Genomic DNA, 23,333 nt, shown 5'->3' with positions numbered 1-23,333 from the left:
GGTCTCTCTTTCTTCTAAATTCCTTTGTCATTTTGGTACTATAAAACTGATGACATCTATTTTAGTTTGTTATATTATTTAACTTTTCACATGTGAATGCTTTATTTGCTCCATTTAGACCACAAACATGTTAACAACAGGGATCACATACTGCTTGCCATAATTTTCATCTAAGAGAGATGCACACAACAGGAGTTTGGTGAATGAATGGCAGTTACCCTGAGAAGAAAGCCACAGTGGCAAAGAACACACGTCTATGCCTATCAAGTTTTCTAAATGTATAATGGATGAAAAACTTAAGGAATTTAATCCTTTACATATGCTTCCTTCATCTATAAATCAAGTAGGTTTCACTCTAAGCTATCAGTTTACAATAATGAAGCTAAGGTAAGTGTTGTCTTAAATTATGGAAAAATTATCTTGGAGAATTTCAAGATTAGAGATATTTTTGGTAGGGTTTAGACTAATAATATCAAATATATCTTGAGCCTTGAAAGGTGCACGGGACACAGTTCCATATTTCATTCACTTATTCATTAATAGTTTCATTCATTCATTTCCAAGTACAGGGGGAAGTTTTGGCCTGTTAAAAAATGTGGTGATTCTTTTAACTCCCAGAGCAAAATATGCTGCCTCTGAAACCCTTTCTTAGTCTCCCAGTTGGTATCATTTATTTTCTTTGGTATTAGCTTTTGGTGGCTCCATATAATGTACAATTAACAGAATATATTCTTTTTTTTTTTTTTTTTTTTTTTAGACAGTGTCTTGCTCTGTCACCCAAGCTGAAGTCCAGTGGCATGCTATCTCAGCTCACTGCAACCTCTGCCTCCTGGGTTCAAGCAATTTTCCTTCCTTAGCCTCCTGAGTAGCTAGTATTACAGATGCCCATCACCACACTCAGCTACTTTTTGTATTTTCAGTAGAGATGGAGTTTTGCCATGTTGCCCAGGCTGGTCTCCAACTCCTGGCGTTAAGCAATCTACCCACCTTGGCCTCCCAAAGTGCTGGGATTACAGGCGTAAGACATTGTATCAAGCCAGCACTTTCACATTATGCATTATATTACAGTTAACTGGTACTATAGTCTGGGGGTACTTTAGCCAAAAAGTTTTTAGTAAAATAAAGCCTTATGCTCAACGATAATTTTTTGATCGGAAATAATTACTTTTTTGTTTTTGTATTTAAGCCCACAACATAAGAAAAGAACAAGATAGGCTGGGCATGGTGGCTCCTGCCTGTAATCCCAGCACTTTGGGAGGCTGAGGTGGGTGGACTGCCTGACCTCAGGAGTTCAAAACCAGCCTGGGCAACATGGCGAAACCCTGTCTCCAAAAAGTCAAAAAATTAGCTGAGTGCGGTGGTGCACACCTGTGGTCACAGCTACTCAGGAGGCTGAGGTGGGAGAATCACTTGAGCCTGGAAAGCAGAAGTTACAGTGAGCCAAGATGGTACCACTGCATTCCAGCCAGGGTGACAGAGTGAGACCCCACCTTAAAAAAAAAAAAAAAAAAAGACAAAGTCTATCAAAAGTCAAATATTTCTCAGAAATGGCTCTTTTTAGAATAGAAATAATTCCTTCTGAAGTGGTAGGTATGAGTATTGTTAGAAAGAAGGGATTCATAAGGTATCCAAGTTCTCAAAATTGAAATAAATGTGACCAATAAAATAATACAATACATAGAGGATTGAAACACTTAAGTGAAGAGAACCTACTAGTGTTTAGAATCCATATCTAAGTAATAACATGTTTTAAATTTCTTAAAATAAAAAGCAAATTGTCTTTTAAAATCAAAATACCTTTGGTTACACACCATACATGTATTTACTTTCACTTACTTGTATGTTTTGGTATAATCCAGCCATAAGCCACAAAGAATAGAGCCCACCATTCCAGCTACTACTAGTGTTAGCCCAATCCTTCCAGCATTGACTTCTTCTCCCTGAAAACAATTTGCATGAGAAGTTGATCAAATAAATGGATTAACTAATTCAGACTCTTCACATTCCCACACCTTTTCATAGTCAATGAAAATAATTAAACTAAGCACACAGTAGGAAGATTTAGTACACGTGTTAGGGTGGGAGGGGAGAGCAGGTAAAGAATATACATAAGCATTACATTTTAAAAAAAGAAAAGAAGCCTAAAATAATAGAAGAAATAAAAAAGGAAAAATTTCCTTAATCCTCTATGGTTAGAAGTACAATGATTTTTGTGAGGATTCTTAAGTATAGATAGTCATGTGTTCCATGATGACATCTAGCTCAACACTGACTCATATATACAGTAGTGATCCCGTAAGATTATAATACCATATTTTTATTCTACCTTCTCTGTTTAGATATATTTAGATACACAATACTTACCATTGTATTACAACTGCCTACAATATTCAGTAAAGTAACATGCTATACAGGTTTGTAACCTAGGAGCAACAGGCTATACCACACAGGCTAGGTATGCCTACTACCTAATGGTGTAGCCTACTAAACCTAATGGTGTAGCCTACTACACTGTATTATACTCACACAACAATAAAGTACACTATATTATATTCACAACAATGAAACTGCCTAGTGAATTTCTCAGAAGGTATCTCTGTCACTAAGCAAGGTATGACACTGTATAGATGTCTCAAAAGGTGGTTAATCGATAGCTTTTACATAGTACAACTGCTTTACCCTTTCAAAAGCAAAGACACGTCAATCGGAACTTGATATTTATTTATCTATATTTATGCTGAGTTCCCTTAAAATGTTTTGTCTTTTTCCATATAACCAATCATATTATTTCCTAAAAATAAACTTAGGTATCATCACAGGGATAGTAACTTCTGCTTTCCATATTGTGTGGTTTTTTTTGTTTGTTTTTTTTGAGGTGAAGTCTCACTCTGTCGCTAGGCTGGAGCGCAATGGTGCTATCTTGGCTGGGATTACAGGTGTGGGCCACAGTGTCTGGTGTGTTTTTTGTTTTTTTTGAGACAGGGATTTGCTCTTATTGCCCAGGCTGGAATGCAATGGAACGATCTCGGCTCACCACCACCTCCACCTCCCAGGCTCAAGCGTTTCTCCTGACTCAGCCTCCCGAATAGCTGGGATTACAGGCATGCGCCACCACGCCCAGCTAATTTTGTATTTTTAGTAGAGACGGGGTTTCTCCATGTTGGTCAGGCTGGTCTCAAACTTCTGACCTCAGGTGATCCTCCTCGGCCTCCGAAAGTGCTGGGTTTACAGGTGTGAGCCACTGCGCCTGGCCATACTGTGTGTTTTATAAACTGGATTAAATATGTTAAATTAAAATGATAGGAGGCCATTGTTTTGGAGTGAGCTCCCACACTAGACCCAACAGACCAGACCACACAGAACAGTGTCACTAGCGCTAGGTGCCACATAATCAAACCGAAATTTAAAATGGGCCACTTTTCCAAAAAAAAAAGAGATTCATAAGCAACCTGTCAGATGGGGCCCAGTCCCCTTTGTTTTAATCCTATAAGGAAAGTAACTTTGTAACAACGAATCTGCTCTTTGCTCCTTGTTTCTGCTTTCTTCAGTCTTTTTCTGTCTATAAAGCCCATCTCCTCTGCTCAGCTCATCAGTACCTTTCTAAATCTTTAGATGGGATGCTGTCCGATAAAGGAATCGATAATAAAAGCCAATCAGATCTCTAAAGTTGTGGAAATTTCATTTTTTAACAAATATATTCTCAATTAAAACAAATGTAAATATTTGATAGCAACAATGTCATAATCCTTAATCTCATGACCCTGCTAACGACAGTTATATTGCTAAAGAAAAATTCTTGGCCAGGCATGCAATCTGACACAAGCAGAAGCTTACCTCATAATATGTCAATATCATTTGATTTAATAATGTTGAGACTGAATAAAAGGCACCAGTCATGATACCTACAATAATAAAGATGAAGTTAAATCATGATATTTACAATAATAAAGAGAATACTAAAAGTGTGTCATTTACCAGTTCATGAAGTGACATGAAATATTATGTGACAATTGTGGAAATATATTTCTTTTCTTTTCTTTTTTTTTTTTTTTTTTTTTTTTGAGACGGAGTCTCACTCTGTCGCCCAGGCTGGAAGTGCAGCAGTACAAACACAACTCACTGCATCCTTGATCTCCTGGGCTCAAACGATTTTCCTACCCCAGCCCCACAAATAGCTGGGACTAGAGGCACAGGCCACCGTGAATGGATAATTTTTGGATTTTTTGTAGAGATGAGGTTTTGCCACATTGCCTAGGATGTGGGTCTCCTTTTATACCTTTCAATGTTTTATAATTTTCTCTATGAAGTTCTTTTGGTATATTTATTCTAAGATATCTTTATAGTTTTAGTTGCTATTATAAAAGATATCTTTCATAGGAATACAATACTTATAAATACATAGGAATGCAATTGATATTTTCACATTGTCAGCTATTTAGTAACTTTGCTAACTCATTCTTACTAGTTTTAATAGCTGTCTCTAGGTTCTTTCGTATTATTTTAATAGATGGATGATCACCAAACATTTTCTGTAAAGCATCAGGTAGCAAACCTTTGTTAGCTTTGTAGGACATATGGTCTCTGATGTAACTAATGTAACTACTCAACTCTGCCCTAGTAGTTCAAAAGCAGCTATAGACAATATGTAGACAAACAAAACTTTAATATAAAAATAGGCAATGGCCAGATTTGGCTCATGGGTCACGGTTTGCTGACCTCTGATATGCATAATTATAGTATGAGCAATAACATCTGTTTTCTGTTTCATATGCCTTTTATTTCTTTTTTCTTGTGTTATTGAGCCAGCCAGTACCTCCAGTTAGATGTTGAACGGAAGTGATGACAGTAAATATCCTTAAGGATACTTCTTATTGATTCTTCAGGAGAATGGCTCTAACGTTTGCCTTTAGTATAATACTTGCTATAGGGTCTTTGTAGATAAGCTTTATCAGGTTCAGAAAGTTCATTTGTTGGCACCTAATTAAACTGAAGAGCCTCCGCACAGCAAAAAACAAAACAAAACAAAACAAAAACTATCATCAGAGTGAACAGACAACTTACAGAATGGGAGAAAATTTTTGCAATTTATCCATCTGACAAAGGTCTAATATCCAGAGTCTACAGGAATTTAAATTTACAAGAAAAAGACAACCTCAATAAAAAGTGGGCAAAGGACATGAACAAACACTTGTCAAAAGACATTCATGTGGCCAAACATGAAAAAAAGATCAACATCACTGGTAATTACAGAAATGCAAATCAAAACCACAATGAGATACCATTTCATGCCAGTCAGAATGGCGATTATTAAAATGTCAAGAAACAACAGATGCTGGCGAGGCTGTGGAGAAAAAAGAACACTTTTACACTGCTGGAAGGAGTATAAATTAATTCAACCACTGTAGAAGACAGTGTGACAATTCCCAAGATATAGAAGCAGAAATACCATTTGACCCATCAATCCCATTACTGGGTATATACCCAAAGGAACATATATCATTCTGTTATAAAGATATATGCACATGTATGTTTACTGCAGCACTATTCACAATAGCAAAGACATGGAATCAACCCAAATGCCCATCAATAATAGACTGGATAAAGAAAACGTAGTATGTTTACACCATGGAATACTATACAGCCAAAAAGAAATGAGATCAGGCCGGGTGCGGTGGCTCATGCCTGTAATCCTGACACTTTGGGAGGCTGAGGCAGGTGGATCACCTGAGATCAGGAGTTCGAGACCAGCCTGACCACCATGGTGAAACCCTGTCTCTACTAAAAATACAAAAATTAGCCAGACATGTTGGCACGTGCCTGTAATCCCAGCTACTCGGGAGGCTGAGGCAGGAGAATCACCTGAACCTGGGGGGCAGAGGTTGCAGTGAGCCGTGATTGTGTGCACTCCAGCCTGGGCAATAAGAGTGAAACTCTGTCTCAAAAAAAAAAAAAGAAATGAGATAAATGTCCTTTGCAGGGACATGGATGGAGCTGGAAGCAGTTATTCTCAGCAAACTAAGGCAATAACAGAAAACCAAATACAACACATTCTCACTTATAAGTGGGAGCGGAATGATGGACACATGGTGCATGAGGGTGGAAACAACAAACATTGGGACATTTCGGGTTTGGGGGAGGAAGAGCATCAGGAATAATAGCTAATGGATGCTAGGCTTAATACCTAGATGATGCCTGAGGTCAGGAATTCGAGACCAACCTGGCTAACATGGCAAAACCCCATCTCTACTAAAAACACAAAAATTAGCCAAGTGTGGTGGCACTTGCCTGTAGTCCCAGCTACTCGGGAAGCTGAGGCAAAAGAACCGCTTGAACCCGGGAAGTGGAGGTTGCAGTGAGCCAAGATCACGCCACTGCACTCCAGCCTGGGTGACAGAGTGAGAAACCAACAAAACCGATATTGCAATTAACTTAATCATTTATATATAATCAAGGTTTTTTTTTGTTTTTTTCTCAGATAGAGTCTTGATCCGTCACCCAGGCTGGAGTGCAGTGGCACGATCTCAGCATATTGCAACCTTTGCCTTCCGGGTTCAAGTGATTCTCCTGCCTCAGCCTCCCGAGTAGCTGGAACTACAGGTGCACACCATCATGCCCAGCTAATTTTTGTATTTTCAGTAGACACGGGGTTTTGCCATGTTCGCCAGGCTGGTCTTGAACTGGCCTCAAGTGATCCACCCACCTTGGCCTCCCAAAGTGTTAGGATTACAGGCGTGAGCCACTGTGCCCAGCCCCAGTAAGCATTAAGCGATGTGGTACAAAGACACCAAAACTCCACAGATACCTGAGTGCTCACTGAAGGCACAATCTAACACCCTCGCTGGTGCTATTTTCTTCCTCCCCTTTGTCTATTCAAATCCAACCCACTCTTCAAGGCCCAGCTCAACCACTCCCTTCTGTGAGACTCTCCCTGCCATCCCTAGGCCTTCCCTTCATTTATCCTTTCTCAATGATAGGTCTCAATGAAGGCCTTCAGCATGCACTTGCCATACAACTTATCTTGTGTTGTTATCCTTTTGATAAATACCAACTGTAATGTTGCTTACTTTTCGGACATTTATATTATCTCTCCAGTTAGATGATCAATTTCCTATGGACAGAAATCATGTATCATGCCTCTTTCTAGCCACAAAACATCTAGAGCACTACTATACATTTAGTTGGTATTTGATAGCTATTGATGGAATAAATAAATAAAAGAATGAACACCAAAATGAACAATAAGTGAGGCAAAGATTAAGCTAGCTCTTGCAGGATTGCTTACAGAAAAAAGAAGCACATTTCCAGTAAAAGAAATATTGGCACAAAATTACAGAGACTAGAATTAACAGTGTATATCATGTGGAGATGTGTCTGTGTGTGTGTGCTTGTGTATGTCTGTGACAGGGGGTTAGTTATAAGTGTGGCTGAAAGAGAATTTTGTATTGGGAAAGTGAGTGATAAAAGAGTGATAACAAAAAGCCAGGCCAGATGCGGTGGCTCACACCTGTAATCCCAGCATTTTGGGAGGCAAAGGCAGACAGATCACGAGGTCAGGAGTTTGAGACCAGCCTGGTCAACATGGTGAAACCCTGCCTCTACTAAAAATACAAAAATTAGCCGGGCATGGTGGCATGCACCTGTAATCTCAGCTACTAGGGAGGCTGAGGCAGGAGAATTGCTTGAACCTGAGAGGTAGAGGTTGCAGTGAGCCGAGATTGCGCCACTGTCCTCCAGCCTGGGTGACAAAGCGAGACTCTGTCTCAAAAAAAAAAAAAAAAGAAAACAGCCACCTTAAATGACAGGCAAAAGAAATTAATTTGCTCTACTATTTAACAATAAGCCACTATATTTTCTCTGTATCTAATTAGGAATTTTAGGTTTAACCTAAACAAGAAGGTAACCAGCAAAATTAAGAAAACGAACTATGTCATGCAAAAGTATTAATATATAAGGATGAGATGATACGGCATCTGGGATTTGCTTTAAAATATTCCAGGAAAGGCTGGGCGTGGTGGCTCACGCCTGTAATCCCAGCACTTTTGGAGGCCAAGGCGGGCAGATCACCTGAGATCAAGTGTTTGAGACCAGCCTAGCCAACATGGTGAAACCCTATCTCTACTAAAAATATGAAAAATTAGCCAGGTGTGGTTACGGGCACCTGTAATCCCAGCTACTCGAGAGGCTGAGGCAGAATTGCTTGAACCTGGGAGGTGCAGGATACAATGAGCTGAGATCGCACCACTGCACTACAGTCTGGGCAACAAGAGTGAAACTCCGTCTCAAAAAAATACATTCCAGGAAAAAAAGGGAGGAAATAGATGAAGCAAGAATGGCAAAATGTTGATAACTGTTGAAGCGGGGTGATGGCATACACAGGACATAGGTATATAGGAATTTATTAGATTAAATGTTCAACTTTGGTGATGAGTAATTTCTACTTAAAAAAAAAAGAACTAATCCTGGTAAAAATAGTTTAGGTCAGGACTTAATCTGCTATAACTTGTAAAACATTTATGTACCAGGGTTTGTATCCCCAAAAAATGTGAAACAGAGAATAGCAGTGAGTGATTTCTGGAGGCAAGTAAGACAGAAATAGGGAGTGCTGGTGTTCACGTAAATGGTGTTAACACAAGAAACAAAGAATGAACTGTCAGAAAACTCTGAAGAAAACCAAGTGTGTTGGTGTCTGTAGTCAAACGTACAGTGTCAGGATGAATACCTGTCAGCTATCCTGAAAGATCTGGAGAGAGAGAATTTTCTTAGATGTCAAAACGGGTTAAGGTGAGTTCCTTAATGTCTAGTTTTGACTGAGAAGTCAAAACAGATGCCAGCTTGCAGTGTCAAAGAAAGGTATTGCTGATAGCATTTCCCACATGCTTATACAAGTATAACTATAGTTCACAAATGGCCTAAAACACTCCATGAGAACTCACAAAAGAAGACTGAGTTTCTCTATTTGAGAACTACTTTTCTTTCTTTCTTTTTTTTTGAGATAGTCTCACTCTGTTGCCCAGGCTGGAGTGCAGTGGCGCAATCTTGGCTCACTGTAACCTCTGCCTTCTAGGTTCAAGCGATTCTCCTGCCTCAGCTACCCGACTAGCTGGGATTACAGGTGTGTGCCATCACACCCAGATAATTTTTGTATTTTTAGTAGAGATGGGGTTTCACCGTGTTCACCAGGCTGGTCCCAAACTCCTGACATCAAGTGATCCACACACCTCGGCCAACCCAAGTGCTGGGATTACCAGCGTAAGCCATCATGCCTGGCCAAAAACTACTTTTTAAAAAATATTATTTTTAAAAACATGTAAGAAGATCCATCCTGGATTTTCTGCTTTTAGTTTAAAATTTAAATTCATGATTATGCTATAGAGTTAACAGGCCAATCTCATTGAAGTTCAAACCACTAGGTTAAATGAAAAGAATTCACAACGCTAAAAGGCTCACACAGACATTAAAGAAAGTACAAGAAAACCACTTACCATAAGTGATCAACAGAAGGACAAAAGGAATGTTTTTAAACAGGTTTCTTATTGATTTCTTATAGGAGTACTCTTCAGGGGGACTGTCTTGAAGAGCTGCTTGAGCCTGACTTGGTGGATACCGAGGTTTTTCTTTGAAGGCTGAGAATATATATAAAAAGATTATGTATATTTAATATATGTATGATATGTTGTTATATATTACAATAAGTAATTAATTATATGTATCTTCCTTAGTGAGCAGACAGAATACAGTCTAAGTTTAAAGAGGTAGTATAAGTCTTTTATGGTGAGGGTTTTCATTTTCACTGATTTCTAAGTGAAGTATAACACTGTCATCTCAGTTCTCTGAAACTGACTAAAACTCAGAGATATGGCCAATTTCACATAATGAACTGCAAAACCATCAATAACATGCCACAACCTTGCTGACTGATTATTCTATTTACCTAAGAAAGACTAATTTTTACTACATCAAATATTCAACAACTCTACTTTTAAATTCAGTTCAATTTGTAATTAGAGATAAACATGAAGGCTGGGCACAGTGGCTCATGCTTGTAATCCCAGCTCTTTGGGAGGCTGAAGCGGGAAGAACCCTTGAGCCTGGGAAGTCAAGGCTGCAGTGAGCTGTGATTGCGCCATTGCACTCCAGCCTGGGCAACTGAGCAGGACCCTCTCTCCAAAAAAAAAAGGAAAATAGAAGAGAGAAATAAAAAATCAGATATGAGGAAGCCAATATACTATTGAACTTTTAAAGGACTTGAGTTAGTAACCATTTTCTTCTGAAATTTGATATGAAGTTTATCATCTGATCCAACTGCACCTCTGGGATTGAAAAATTTCAGGTGGATTCATGGAAGCAGAGCTAGGTCTTACTAACTCACTTGAGCTGCATATGGAAAGGACAGGGGTAGAGCTAAGAGACATAAAAGTGTAGTATATGGTGTCTGATACTGTAAGTTTCAGCACTGTCCATTTCTAGTTAGAAATTTCACAGCCATCCCAGGCACACATCTAGAGACCACCTTTTAGCTGTGCAGGAAAGGATCAACCAACTTTCCACAAAAGATGGCTATACAGAGATTTCTTTAGGATTAGGCTAACCAGAAGTCAAGACTAATTCATAGGCCAGGCATGGTGCTCACTTTGGGAGGTCAAAGTAGAAGCATCACTTGAACAAGACTGTTGCTAGAAAAAAATTGTTTAAACTAGCTAGGCATGGCAGCATGCACCTATAATCCTAGCTACTTGTGAGGCTGAAGTGAGAGGATCGCTTCAGGATCACTTCATTGAGCCCAGGAGTAAAGGCTGCAGTGAGCTGGGATCATCATATCACTACACTCTAGCCTAGGTGATAAAGCAAGACCTTGTCTGTAAAACACAAACAAAAAAACACAAAAAACTATTTACAGAAGGGCTGAACTGCTAAAATACGGTACAGCAGAAATTAAAATCTAGTCTTTGTATTGACTCCAAACTTTAAAGTGTCTCAAAATTGTTAACTACAATAGTAGGAAAATACTGTACTTCATTGAATCTAAAATACTCTAATGCTTGCAGTCAATGATCTTGCCAGGTATCAATAGAAGGTTTTCACATAACCATGTCTCAATTACCACAAATGTTAGATGCCACTGATTATTAAAGGCATCTTGATTTCAGAGATTTCATGAAAAAAGTATACCTTGGGATTGATGAAACAGGGTAAATTCAAAAAGAAAAAAGAAGCCTGGCACAGTAGCTCACACTTGTAATCCCAGCACTTTGGGAGGCCGAGGCAGGTGGATCATTTGAGGTCAGGAGTTTGAGACCAGCCTGGCCAACATGGTGAAACCCCATCTCTACAAAAAAATACAAAAATCAGCCAGGCATTAATGGTGGCACATGCCTGGAGTCCCAGCTACTTGGGAGGCTGAGGCAGGAATTACTTGAACCCAGGAGGTGGAGGTTGCAGTGAGCCACGATTGTGCCACTGCACTCCAGCCTGGGCAACGGAGTGAGGCTGTCTCAAAAAACAAAACAAAACAAAAAAACAGAAAGAAAAAAGAAGGTAAATGGAATCAGAAAATAACATTGTTTAGGAATTTTTTTTAGAAATTAGGATTTTTCTGCCATCCTCAGCCAGACAGTAAGAAAAAACATTTTTTAATAGAAATTAGGATTTCTTTTTTTTTTTTTTTAATTGGCTATTTCTTTCTTCCAACAAGGAAGACCTGCTTTGTAGTTTGAAAGAGGGTTATATCTGATGGACCTATCAACTGGAATCATTTGGAAATTTAAAAATAATAAAGATTTTGAGATTCTACCCAAGGCTCAATGAATCAGAAACTCCAGGATGAAGCCAAAGAAACTGTTTTAAACACAAAACTCCCCAAATGCTTTTGAAAACCAGCCAGGGAGAAACAATCACTGGGAAAGTAAGAAACGACCCTTAAAATTTCCATGAAATACTGTAATTCTCTAATTTTCCTGTTTGCTGCTAAAAATGTTTTAAATTACAGTTCATTGCTGACCAACACATTAACTGTGATATAACTAAAACTTACCAAACTAAAATATACTTCTATTTTTACAGATCTCACAACTAATTAAAGTGGAGATATAACTCATAAATATTTACTTTTTAATATCCTTACATTGGAAGGCTGGTACACATAAAAGGTTTAAGTTGCAAATCCTCCTCTTCCTTTCACTCTATCTGATCTTGTACTGTTAGGATGTCTGTTGTCCTTTTCTGAGTCTCTTTGTATCCTAATCAGATAGGAAATATCTCTTTTTACTAAGATTGGTAATGCAGAACTCATATAGTTATAAAACGAAGTTTCAGAAAGTAAAAACTATGCTTACTAGGTAGTCATGGGTACTTAATGAATCTTAAGTCTCTTACTTTTTTATTTACCATGGCAAAATAAATCTAAATGGCTCAAATCTGAACTGAAATGCAAAAATGAAAATACTTCTGACTTCTGGCTGGGCGCAGTGGCTCACGCCTGTAATCCCAGCACTTTGGGAGGTCTGAAGCGGGCGAATCACCAGAGGTCAGGAGTTGGAGACCAGCCTGGCCAACATGGCAAAAACCTGTCTCTACTTAAAACACAAAAATTAGCCAGGGGTGGTGGGCGCCTTAACCCCAGCTACTTGGGAGGCTGAGGCAGGAGAATCACTTGAACCCAGGAGGCGGAGTTTGCTGTGAGCTGAGGTCGCACCACTGCACTCCAGCCTGGTCAACAGAGTGAAACTGTGTCTCAAAAATGAAAAGACTTCTTACCAGTCTTTAAATCCACTACACTTAATTTTTTTTTTAATACAAGAGTTATCTTTTAGTTTCAGGAAGTCAAACTATCTTTTGGCAAAAAGCGAGCCTGTATTTACCAGCTACATGTTGTAGGAAAGTCGAACTAAAGTCTACTTGAAGAAAGAGAAACAAAAAGCCACAGATCTATGACCCTGTTTACGCCTAGCTGCTACTTTTAAAGGATGAAATATGGCTTCTTCTTTCTCCTTTGAAACAGAAAAATAATAGCTTTCTATTGTCTTCTCCCAACCAAAATTTGCACCAATAAAACAATTGATTATTTGAAGCAGTTATTCTCCACTTCTGGCGTTAGTCTTATAAAGTAGCCAAAATATTCTCGAGCACCACATTCAAACTTTTCCTCCTGTGATGAATATGTTGTAAATCTATTGCTGTTTAGGGCCACTTTTACTTCTTAAAATCACATTTTAACATTTTTAAAATTTCATTATTTGTCCCTGTGTGATTCAGGCATATATTACATATATTAGGTTATTAAAAGACAAATAAATGTTTGAATCCTGGCTCTGCCTCAGCTCACTGTATGACTTTGAGGAAGTAAATCCCTGTCTCTCGCCTTTACAGCTTTCTCATCCATAAAATGTAAATAACAACAACAAGCTGTTATGAAGACTACATGATACAATATATGTAAAATAATTCTGTAATTATCAAGTGCAACACAAAATATATTGTCTTTTTTGGACGAATATTTATTTAAAAAAATCAGAGACTACCTCAGGAGCTTGAAATTCTTACAGACTAAGTTAAATGTATTTCTGTTAAAAGTATGCAGCCGGGCCGCGCATGGTGGCTCACGCCTATAATCCCAGCACTTTGGGAGGCCGAGACAGGCGGATCACCTGAGGTCAGGAGTTTGAGACCAGCCTGACCAACATGGAGAAACCCTGTCTCTACTAAAAACACAAAATTAGCCATGTGTGGTGGCGCCCTCCTGTAATTCCAGCTACTCAGGAGGCTGAGGCAGAATGGCTTGAATCCGGGAGGCGGAGGTTGCGGTGAGCCGAGATCGCGTCACTGCACTCCAGCCAGGGCAACAAGAGCTAAACTCTGTCTCAAAATAAAATAAAATAAAGTTTATTTGTTTTTGTTTTTTTTTGGGGGGGGGCGGACAGAGTCTCACTCTGTCGCCCAGGCTGGAGTGCAGTGGCGTGATCTCGGCTCACTGCAAGCTCCGCCTCCTGGGTTCAGGCCATTCTCCTGCCTCAGTCTCCCAGTAGCTGGGACTACAGGCGCCCGCCACCACGCCCGGCTAATTTTTTGTATTTTTAGTAGAGACGGGGTTTCACCGTGTCAGCCAGGGTGGTCTCAATCTCCTGACCTCGTGATCCGCCTGCCTCGACCTCCCAAAGTGCTGGGATTACAGGCGTGAGTCACCGCGCCCGGCCAAAATAAAGTTTATATATATCCTGAATTAAGAATCAAAAGCAGCTGGGCATGGTGACTCATGCCTGTAATCCCTGCACTTTGGGAGCCCAAGGCAAGCTGGGAACAGCCTGGGCAACATGGTGAAACCCTGTCTACAAAAAATATAAAAATTAGCCAGGCATGGTGGCGCACACCTGTAGTCCCAGCTACTCAGAGGGCTGAGGTAGGAAGATTGCTTGAGTCTGGTCAGGAGATCGAGGGTGCACTGAGCTGAGATTGTGCCACTGCACTCCAGCCTGAGTGACAGGGTGAGACCCCATCTCTTAAAAAAGAATCAAAAGTAAAATTATACACACATTATATGCTTATGTGTTTAAGTACATTAATATTAAATATTTTTATTGTGATTACTTTTGGCTTCTGTCATCCACTCAATTTAGTGAATCAGGAAAGGTTTTTTTTTTTTTTTTTTTTTTGAGACGGAGTAGCGCATTCTCGGCTCACTGCAAGCTCCGCCTCCCGGGTTCACGCCATTCTCCTGCCTCAGCCTCCCGAGTAGCTGGGACTACAGGCGCCCGCCGCCACGCCCGACTAATTTTTTGCACTTCTGGTAGAGACAGGGTTTCACCCTTTTAGCCAGGATGGTCTCGATCTCCTGACCTCGTGATCCACCCGCCTTGGCCTCCCAAAGTGCTGGGATTACAGGCGTGAGCCACCGCGCCCGGCCTGACAGGAAAGTATTTTAATTGACACATGAGTTAAATGACATAGTTTACTGCTCTGCTGCACAAGAACAGCTTTTAAATACAATAGCATTACCACTTATGCAAGAATCTGAATTCGAACAAAAAATAGGCTCAGTAAAAATTAAAATGATATATATATATATATATATATATATATATATATTTTTTTTTTTTTTTTTGAGACGGAGTCTCGCTCTGTCACCCAGGCTGGAGTGCAGTGGCCGGATCTCAGCTCACTGCAAGCTCCGCCTCCCGGGTTCACGCCATTCTCCTGCCTCAGCCTCCCGAGTAGCTGGGACTACAGGCGCCTGCCACCTCGCCCGGCTAAGTTTTTGTATTTTTAGTAGAGACGGGGTTTCACTGTGTTAGCCAGGATGGTCTCGATCTCCTGACCTCGTGATCCGCCCGTCTCGGCCTCCCAAAGTGCTGGGATTACAGGCTTGAGCCACCGCGCCCGGCCTAAAATGATATATTTTTATCTGTAACTTTTATATATGGAGTTAAATTGTCTAGGCTTAAATCTGACCTTCAGTGTTTACTATGACCTTGGACAAATTAGATTTAACTAAATTCTGTGTCTCAGTTTCCTCGTCTATAAAATGGGAATAATATTGGTACCTTCCTCATAGAGTCATGAGGATTAAATGATATACAGCATGTAGTAAGCCTCTAAACACGTTTGGTACATATCAACAAACCAAATATTTGAGGATATAATAGAGTTCTCCTAATAGGAATAGTATTAGTGTGAAATTCAGTGGAATACTTGGGTTAATTCCTGGAAACACTAGATGGATTATACTCAATATAAGCTCCATGAGGGAAAGGAACAGAATTACATGGCATGAACCTTTGAGACAATATTTTAAGTAGACTGCTATCAATTTAGTACATGTCACATTGCTGAAAAACCTTAACAAAATTAAATTATTTTGTAAGAATTTGGTGGGACTTCCAAAGTAACTATGGGTAGAATTTAGAGAGAAGTAAAACCACCTTTTAGTAATTAAGGAACTTTATTTGGTATGGATTTTTAAAATAATCCAAAGTTTGCTCAACAGCAAATATTTGGGAACGAGGAAAACAAGTACATGTTCTATTTAAATGTCACAATTTTCAACTTAAGACTTTCATATCACAACTACATATTATCTTGCTTTTATAATATGTTTGGGATCATAAAATTAAAATTAGAGTCCTCCAAGCAAAAATTGACCAAGAGCCTTTTTTTAAAGGCATTTCCCCCTTTATTTTCCCCTCATTTCTATTTCCATTCTCTACCTGTAGGCCATGAGTACATAATTAGTTAAGTACATAATTAGCTCTCTCTTTTAATTTCTCAAATAACAAAGGGTAATATGCCAATAGTCATACCTATTATTATAATAACATTCTTGGTCTCCCTCCTTCAACAAGTAAAAATCTTATATTTGTAGCAGTTTAAACATACACACATCACATGTATGATTTTGTGATATCTTACATGCAACCTCTTACTTTCTCACTTCTTTCTGAGACAAGCAATTGAAGAGGATTTAAAAAAAAAAAAAAAGGAAAACTGGAATTTATGTGAAGACACAAAAGCAATCAAAAGAAAGAGAATTTTGGCCGGGTGCAGTGGCTCACGCCAGTAATCTCAGCGTTTTGTGAGGTCGAGGCAGGCGGATCACCTGAGGTCAGAAGTTCGAGATCAGTCTGGCCAACATGGTGAAACCCTGTCTCTACTAAAAATACAAAAATTAGCCAGGCATGGTGGCATGCGCCTGTGATCTCAGCTACTTGGGAGGTTGAGGCACAAGAATTCCTTGAACCTGGGAGGCAGAGGTTGCAGTAAGTCAAAATTGCACCCCTGCACTCCAGCCTGGCTGACAGAGCAAGACTCTGTCTCAAAAAAAAAAAAAAAACCCCACAAAAAATTAGCCAGGTGCAGTGGCAAACGCCTATAATGCCAGGGAGGGAGGCTGAGGCATGAAAACTGCTTGAACCCAGGAGGCAGAGATTGCAGTGAATCCAGATAGCGCCACTGCCCTCCAGCCTGGGTGACAGAGCAAGACTCCGTCTCGATAAAAAAAAGAAAAGAGAATTCTATACTTTAAAAATCCCTATTGCTGGCCAGGCACAGTGGCTCATGCCTATAATCCCAGCACTTTGGGAGGCTGAGGCAGGTGGATCATTTGAGGTCAGGAGTTCAAGACCAACCTGACCAACATGGTGAAACCCTGTCTCTACTGAAAATACAAAAATTAGCTGGGCATGGTGGTGCATGCCTGTAAGCCCAGCTACTCGGGAGGCTGAGGCAGGAGAATCACTTGAACTCGGCAGGTAGAGGCTTCAGTGAGCTGAGATCATGCCACTGCACTCTGGACTGGGTGACAGAGCGAGACTCTGTATCAAAAAAAAAAAAAAAAAAAAATTCCCTATTGCAAATGGAAGGTCCGTTTATGCAAAATGTATTTCCTATTTCATCTAGCAAATCAAACATGGCTACCAGAAAAGTAGACTTAATAATTTTGGTGTTTTTTTTTTTTTTAAGAATACAAATTTCTTTTAAAACTTTGCTAAACTGCTAAAATAGGATAGGAATAATGTGTCCTTTTTAGTAGTCTGCACATCACAAATATGCCATTCCCTAACTAACTGAAAACAAAAACCAATAAGTAGATTAGACATGTTGGAATACTTCATATGATACCAAGAGAACATTCTGCTCATTATATTAAGGGAAATTAAGTACGTGGGCTGACCTTCCTGTACCTGGATCCTGCAGTTCATCTACCAAGGCAGTCTCTATTCAAACACTCTAGAATGTTCAGCATACATTTCTTTGAAAACTAAGGATTTTATAACTGGAGATCATAAAATATGAATTTTCCATTACTATTATAGCCATTGTAAAAACGAGTATAAAAATTTTGAAACTCCAGCTATATTGAAATTATAAATTTGAATGATTAAAAGATAGCATTTCAACTTTATTAGTTATTTTCCTCTTCAAATCAATTTCAGATATGAGTGCCTAAAGGGCAATATTATAGTTATGCTAGCAGCTATATTACTTAAATAAACCTTACCTATCCTTTTCCCTGAAATCAAAAGTTTCCCATTAAAAATAAACTTTAAAAAGCAGACCTTCCCAAAGCTTCTTCCAAACTGATGATGGCTGCTTGCAGCTGATTTTGACTGACTGCTTCAAGAGACAGGCCCAGACGAGAGGACTCAGTGACGGGTGGTGGCAGCCGTGCTTTGCTGGAGTGGCCTAACAAGTAGATAGTTGCCACAGTTTGAAATTCTGCTGAACAGCTGCTGCCCAGGACCATTCACTAGTCAACATTTTCAGATCCAGTTAATTGTTAAATTGGAAATCCTTGGGAGAATTTAGCATTACCAGAAAGACCATAGCCTACGGGCATCACTTCAAAGTATGGCAAGAACTTTTTCCTGGCTAGGTAGGCATAAAAGGCATAAGATGCAGATCATGTAGGCGAATATGGGAAAAGGAGGCAGGTAATATATTTGAAACCAACAGTTACCAAGAAGAAAAGTTAGTAGAGAGATAAATGAATTAGTCCTCAAACCCTTTACGATGTGAAAACAGATGTAGTGGGCCATAACATCCCTAGGGTTGTAGCATTCATTACCTAAGTAAGACAGGGCATGGAAGAATGAAACAAGCATATGACACTTGAGATATTAGCAACAAAAATTTCCAGAGTTAGTCATCCTCAAATTTCTATCATGCATTCATTTAAGCTTTAGGGAAAGTAATTCACTTACCAATTGCTGTTAAAATAAATAAAAGTGTGGCAACAGCTGATGTTCCATAAAACATGGTGCTGATATTATAAGCCAGGAGATTTGTGTCATTCTGTGTGTTGGGTACTAAAACTGGTGGTAGCAAAAAGCCAACTGCAGTTCCAAGCTGAAAAACACATAGTCTTGTTAACAGCTATTATCATTAGAGAAAAAAGTAAATGCTGGCAATTAACAGAACATAAAGAGGACAGCTGGTGTTTATTTTTATTTTTATTTTTATTTTTTTTTGAGACGGAGTCTGGCTCTGTTGCCCAGGCTGGAGTGCAGTGGCCGGATCTCAGCTCACTGCAAGCCCCGCCTCCCGGGTTCACGCCATTCTCCTGCCTCAGCCTCCCGAGTAGCTGGGAGTACAGGCGCCCGCCACCTCGCCCGGCTAATTTTTTTTTGTATTTTAGTAGAGACGGGGTTTCACCGTGTTAGCCAGGATGGTCTCGATCTCCTGAACTCGTGATTCGCCCGTCTCGGCCTCCCAAAGTGCTGGGATTACAGGCTTGAGCCACCGCGCCCGGCCGACAGCTGGTGTTTATAAAGGTGCTTTGAAAATTAAACTATTATGTTCTTTTGTTGTTTTTTTGTTTTGTTTTGTTTTGAGACAAAGTCTCACTCTGTCACCCAGGCTGGAGGGCAGTGATGCAATCTCGGCTCACTGCAACCTGTCCCTCCCAGGTTCAAGCGATTCTCCTGCCTCAGCCTCCTGAGTAGCTGGGATTACAGGCACACACCACCACGCCCAGCTAATTTTTGTATTTTTAGTACAGACGGGGTTTCACCATGTTGGTCAGGCTGGTGTCGAACTCCTGACCTCATGATCTGCCTGCCTCGGCCTCCCAAAGTGCTGGGATTACAGACATGAGCCACTGCACCCAGCCTAACCTACTATGTTCCAATGTCTTTTTTACTATTGTATTGTTAAAGGGAAATTGCTGACCAATAGCTTTCCTATTCAAAAAACATTTACTGAGTTCCTACCATCTGAGTGATGCTGCTATCAAGCTGTGTAATATACAGTCCTTGCCCTGTAGATGCCTACAAAAGGGGAATAAGAATATGCAAAATAAGGCTGACAAAAGATGACCTACAGAATGAGAAAGTATTTGTAAATTATATATCTGATCAGGGAATAGCTTCCAGAATCTATAAATACCGATTACAACTCAACAACAAAAAAGCAATATCCCAATTTAAAAATGGGCAAAAAACTTGAAGAGACATTTCTCCAAAGAAGATATACAAATGGTCAATAAACATTTGAAAACATGCCCAAATCAAAACTATAATAAGATACCACTCCACACCAGGTAGCATGGCTACTATAATAATAATAATAGCAATAGGAAAGTGTTGGCAAGAATGTAGACAAATTGGAACCCTTGAATACTGCTGGTGAAACTATAAAATGGTGCAGCCACTGCAGACAACAGTTTGGCAGTTCCTTAATAAGTTTAACACAGAATTACCATATGACCTAGCAATTATACCTCTAGGTATATGTCCCAAAAACTGAAAACAGAAATTCAAACAAATAATTATATATGAATGTTCATAGCAGCCCTATTCACATTACCACAATAACCAAAAGGTGAAAATAACACAAACGTTTATCAACAGATAAGTGGATAAACAAAACGTTGTATATTCATACAATGAAATTATTCAGCTATTAAAAAGAAATGAAGTACTGATACAGTGCTACAACATGGATGAACTTTGCAAATAAGCTAAGTGACAGAAGCCAGACACAAAAGGTCACCTACCGTATGATTCCATTTATATGAAATATCCAGAACAAAACAGGTCAATCCACAGAAAAAGAAGGGAGATTAGTACTTGCCACAGGCTAGGGGAGGGGGCAATGGTGGGGAAGTGACTGTTTAGTAGGTATTGGGTCTTCTTTGGGGGTGGATAAAAATGTTTTGAAACTAGATAGAAGTAACAGTTGCACAACACTGTAAATGCACTAAATGCCACTGAATTGTACACATTAAAATGGTTACTTTCATGTTATGTGAATTTTACCTCAACAAAAAATATGGCTAAATATCATAATCACAACAAGAATTAAAATCAAACTATTAGGAGGTTCAATGAAGGAAGGTTTTTAGGAGGAAGATTTTTAGGAGGAAGGGTGTGAAGAGAAAGGGCCCAAGAAAGGAGTCTGAGGCACAGAGAGTCACAATTATCATGTATTTCATTTGCTGCCTTACAAAAAGCTGAATAGAGAGAATACAACTGATAATTACAAGACAGTGTGGTAATACAGAACTGTGATTGAGACATAAAGAGGGCCAAGACTGGGAAGACCACGTAATTTACTATCCATCTAGAACACTCTTCAGAATGAAAGGGACTTCATTAGTAATTATACCAGACAACAGGTGTACCACCTGGACTATCCCAGGCAAACTGGGACATATGATCATGGTAGTTAAGAGAGTACTTTGGGGGAGCACCTTACATAGAAATATTATTCAGCTATCAAAAAGAATGAAGTAAAAGAAATGGAGTTCAGGTGGCCGGGCGCAGTGGCTCACACCTGTAATCCCAGCACTTTGGGAGGCCGAGACGGGAGGATCACGAGGTCAGAAGATCGAGACCATCCTGGCTAACATGGTGAAACCCCATCTCTACTAAAAATACAAAAAATTAGCCGGGTGCGGTGGCGGGCGCCTGTAGTCTCAGCTACACGGGAGGCTGAGGCAGGAAGATGGCGTAAACCTGGGAGGCGGAGCTTGCAGTGAGCCAAGATTGCGCCACTGCACTCCAGCCTGGGCAACAGAGCAAGACTCCGTCTCGGAAAAAAAAAAAAAAAAAAAAAGAAATGGGGTTCAGAAAAAGTTCCTGGAGGACCAAAGATCTGAATAAGAAATTGGAGTTAGTCAAGTGAAGAAATATTCCAAGCCAATAGGACATTACATACAAGGCCAGGCGGGAAAGGGCATGACCTTGTGAGAAACTGTAAGTATGCATAGTTCTACATAGAGCAGAGAAAGCATACGTCTGTGGGGACAGGGGTTGTGGAGACAGATAAAGCAGAAGGGCTGGCAGGAGGCAGATCTGGAGGGTACCATATGTTGCATTAGTGTTTGAATTTTATCCTAAGGACAACGGAAGCCACTGCAGGAGTAAGGATGTGCCCTGAACAGATTCACACATGTAAAAGACCACACTGGATGAATGTGGAGAACAGAGGGAATAGGGCAAGGGCTACAGATAGGGAGGACAATTAGCAAGCTCCGGCCCAAACCAAGACAGTGGCATTAGAGATAAAGGGAAATGAGCAAGGAGAAAGCAATTTTGAGTGATGTGTTCCCATGAGATATCCAAGTAGACTACCCAGCTGGCCAGTATCCGTATGAGTCTGAAGCTCCTTTATTTATTCAACATGGTTTTAAGGAGAGTAATAAATGCTGGTGATACAGTTGTGTACATTCAGACCACATGCCTATTTTCATGAAACTTACAATCTAATGGTGGGGATGGGAGAAGAGTAATAGGTAAGTGACATAAACGTGTAAACAATAACATATAAGACAGGGATGAGTGCTATAAGGAGAATTAAAATAATGTAAAGAGAGTGACTGGGCAACTCTAAATGGGATCAAGAAATGCTACTGAATATTTAAAATGAATTTAAACTGAGAGATGTGTGACAAAAAGAATCTAATCATGGCCGGGCGTGGTGGCTCACACCTGTAATCCCAGCACTTCGGGAGGCAGAGGTGGGCAGAGAGCTTGAGCTCAGGAGTTCGAGACCAGCATGAGCAACATGGAGAAACCCCATTTCTTCAAAAAAACAAACAACAACAACAAAAAAAAAACTTTATAATAGCTTCTGTCCAAACCTGCAGATGCAATCAACTCAAGTATCAGTCATAAATTGTTTTGGACACACAAACAACTATAGTTCAACCTACTCCATCTTCTGTACTTTTAGATTAGGGAAATGACTATAAAGCAATAAGCATGTAGATTCTCCGGCCTCGGCCACCTGAGTAGCTAGGATTACAGGCATGCACCACCATGCGCCACTAATTTTTGTGTATTTGGTTTTGCCATGTTGGCCAGGCCAGTCTCAAACTCCTGGCCTTGATCAAGTGATCCGCCTGCCTCAGCCTCCCAAAGTGCTGAGATTACAGGCATGAGCCACCACACCCAGCCCAGAACTGTTAGTTAGCAGTCATTTACGTGTTCTTTATGTGCCAGGCACTGTGCTGACTGTTAATATATGAAATTAAAAGGGAGCTGTTCACAATGACCTCTCAAAATGGAAACAATCTTTCCAGAATCCAATACCTTCCTTTCACAAAGAATACACTGGTGACAAAAATAATACCTACCCAAGTCTTGTTTATTACTGCATTGACAAGTTTTCTATGTTAGGCATAAACAAGCCAATACAGTTAATTATTATTATTATTATGGTTACAGTTTATTATTATTATTTGAGATACAGTCTCACTCTGTTACCCAAGCTGGAATGCAAAGGTGTGATCTCCACTCACTGCAACCTCCACCTCCCGGATTCAAGAGATTCTCCTGCCTCAGCCTCCTGAGTAGGTGGGACTACAAGTGCCTGCGAGCAGGCCCGGCTAATTTTTGTATTTT

The 23,333-nt window shown here is 39.9% G+C and overlaps 1 protein-coding gene across 1 annotated transcript in view; it reads right to left on the bottom strand.

Moving 5' to 3' along the window:
• The window catches only part of FLVCR1 (FLVCR choline and heme transporter 1), a 34,249-nt gene that overhangs the window by 9,636 nt on the left and 1,280 nt on the right, over positions 1 to 23,333 (bottom strand). Inside the window, exons 2-5 of the mRNA XM_001107314.5 lie at positions 18,690 to 18,834; positions 9,483 to 9,623; positions 3,835 to 3,902; positions 1,837 to 1,940 (exon numbers count right to left, since the gene is read on the bottom strand). Of these exons, the coding sequence (XP_001107314.2) occupies positions 1,837 to 1,940; positions 3,835 to 3,902; positions 9,483 to 9,623; positions 18,690 to 18,834 (458 nt within the window). The remainder of the gene's footprint in view (positions 1 to 1,836; positions 1,941 to 3,834; positions 3,903 to 9,482; positions 9,624 to 18,689; positions 18,835 to 23,333) is intronic.

The sequence above is a fragment of the Macaca mulatta genome, chromosome 1 (genome assembly GCF_049350105.2).
Source record: "Macaca mulatta isolate MMU2019108-1 chromosome 1, T2T-MMU8v2.0, whole genome shotgun sequence".
Classification (NCBI taxonomy): Eukaryota; Metazoa; Chordata; class Mammalia; order Primates; family Cercopithecidae; genus Macaca; species Macaca mulatta.
Note: the sequence above shows the minus strand (reverse complement) of the source record. Positions and strands in the feature narration are given on the sequence as shown.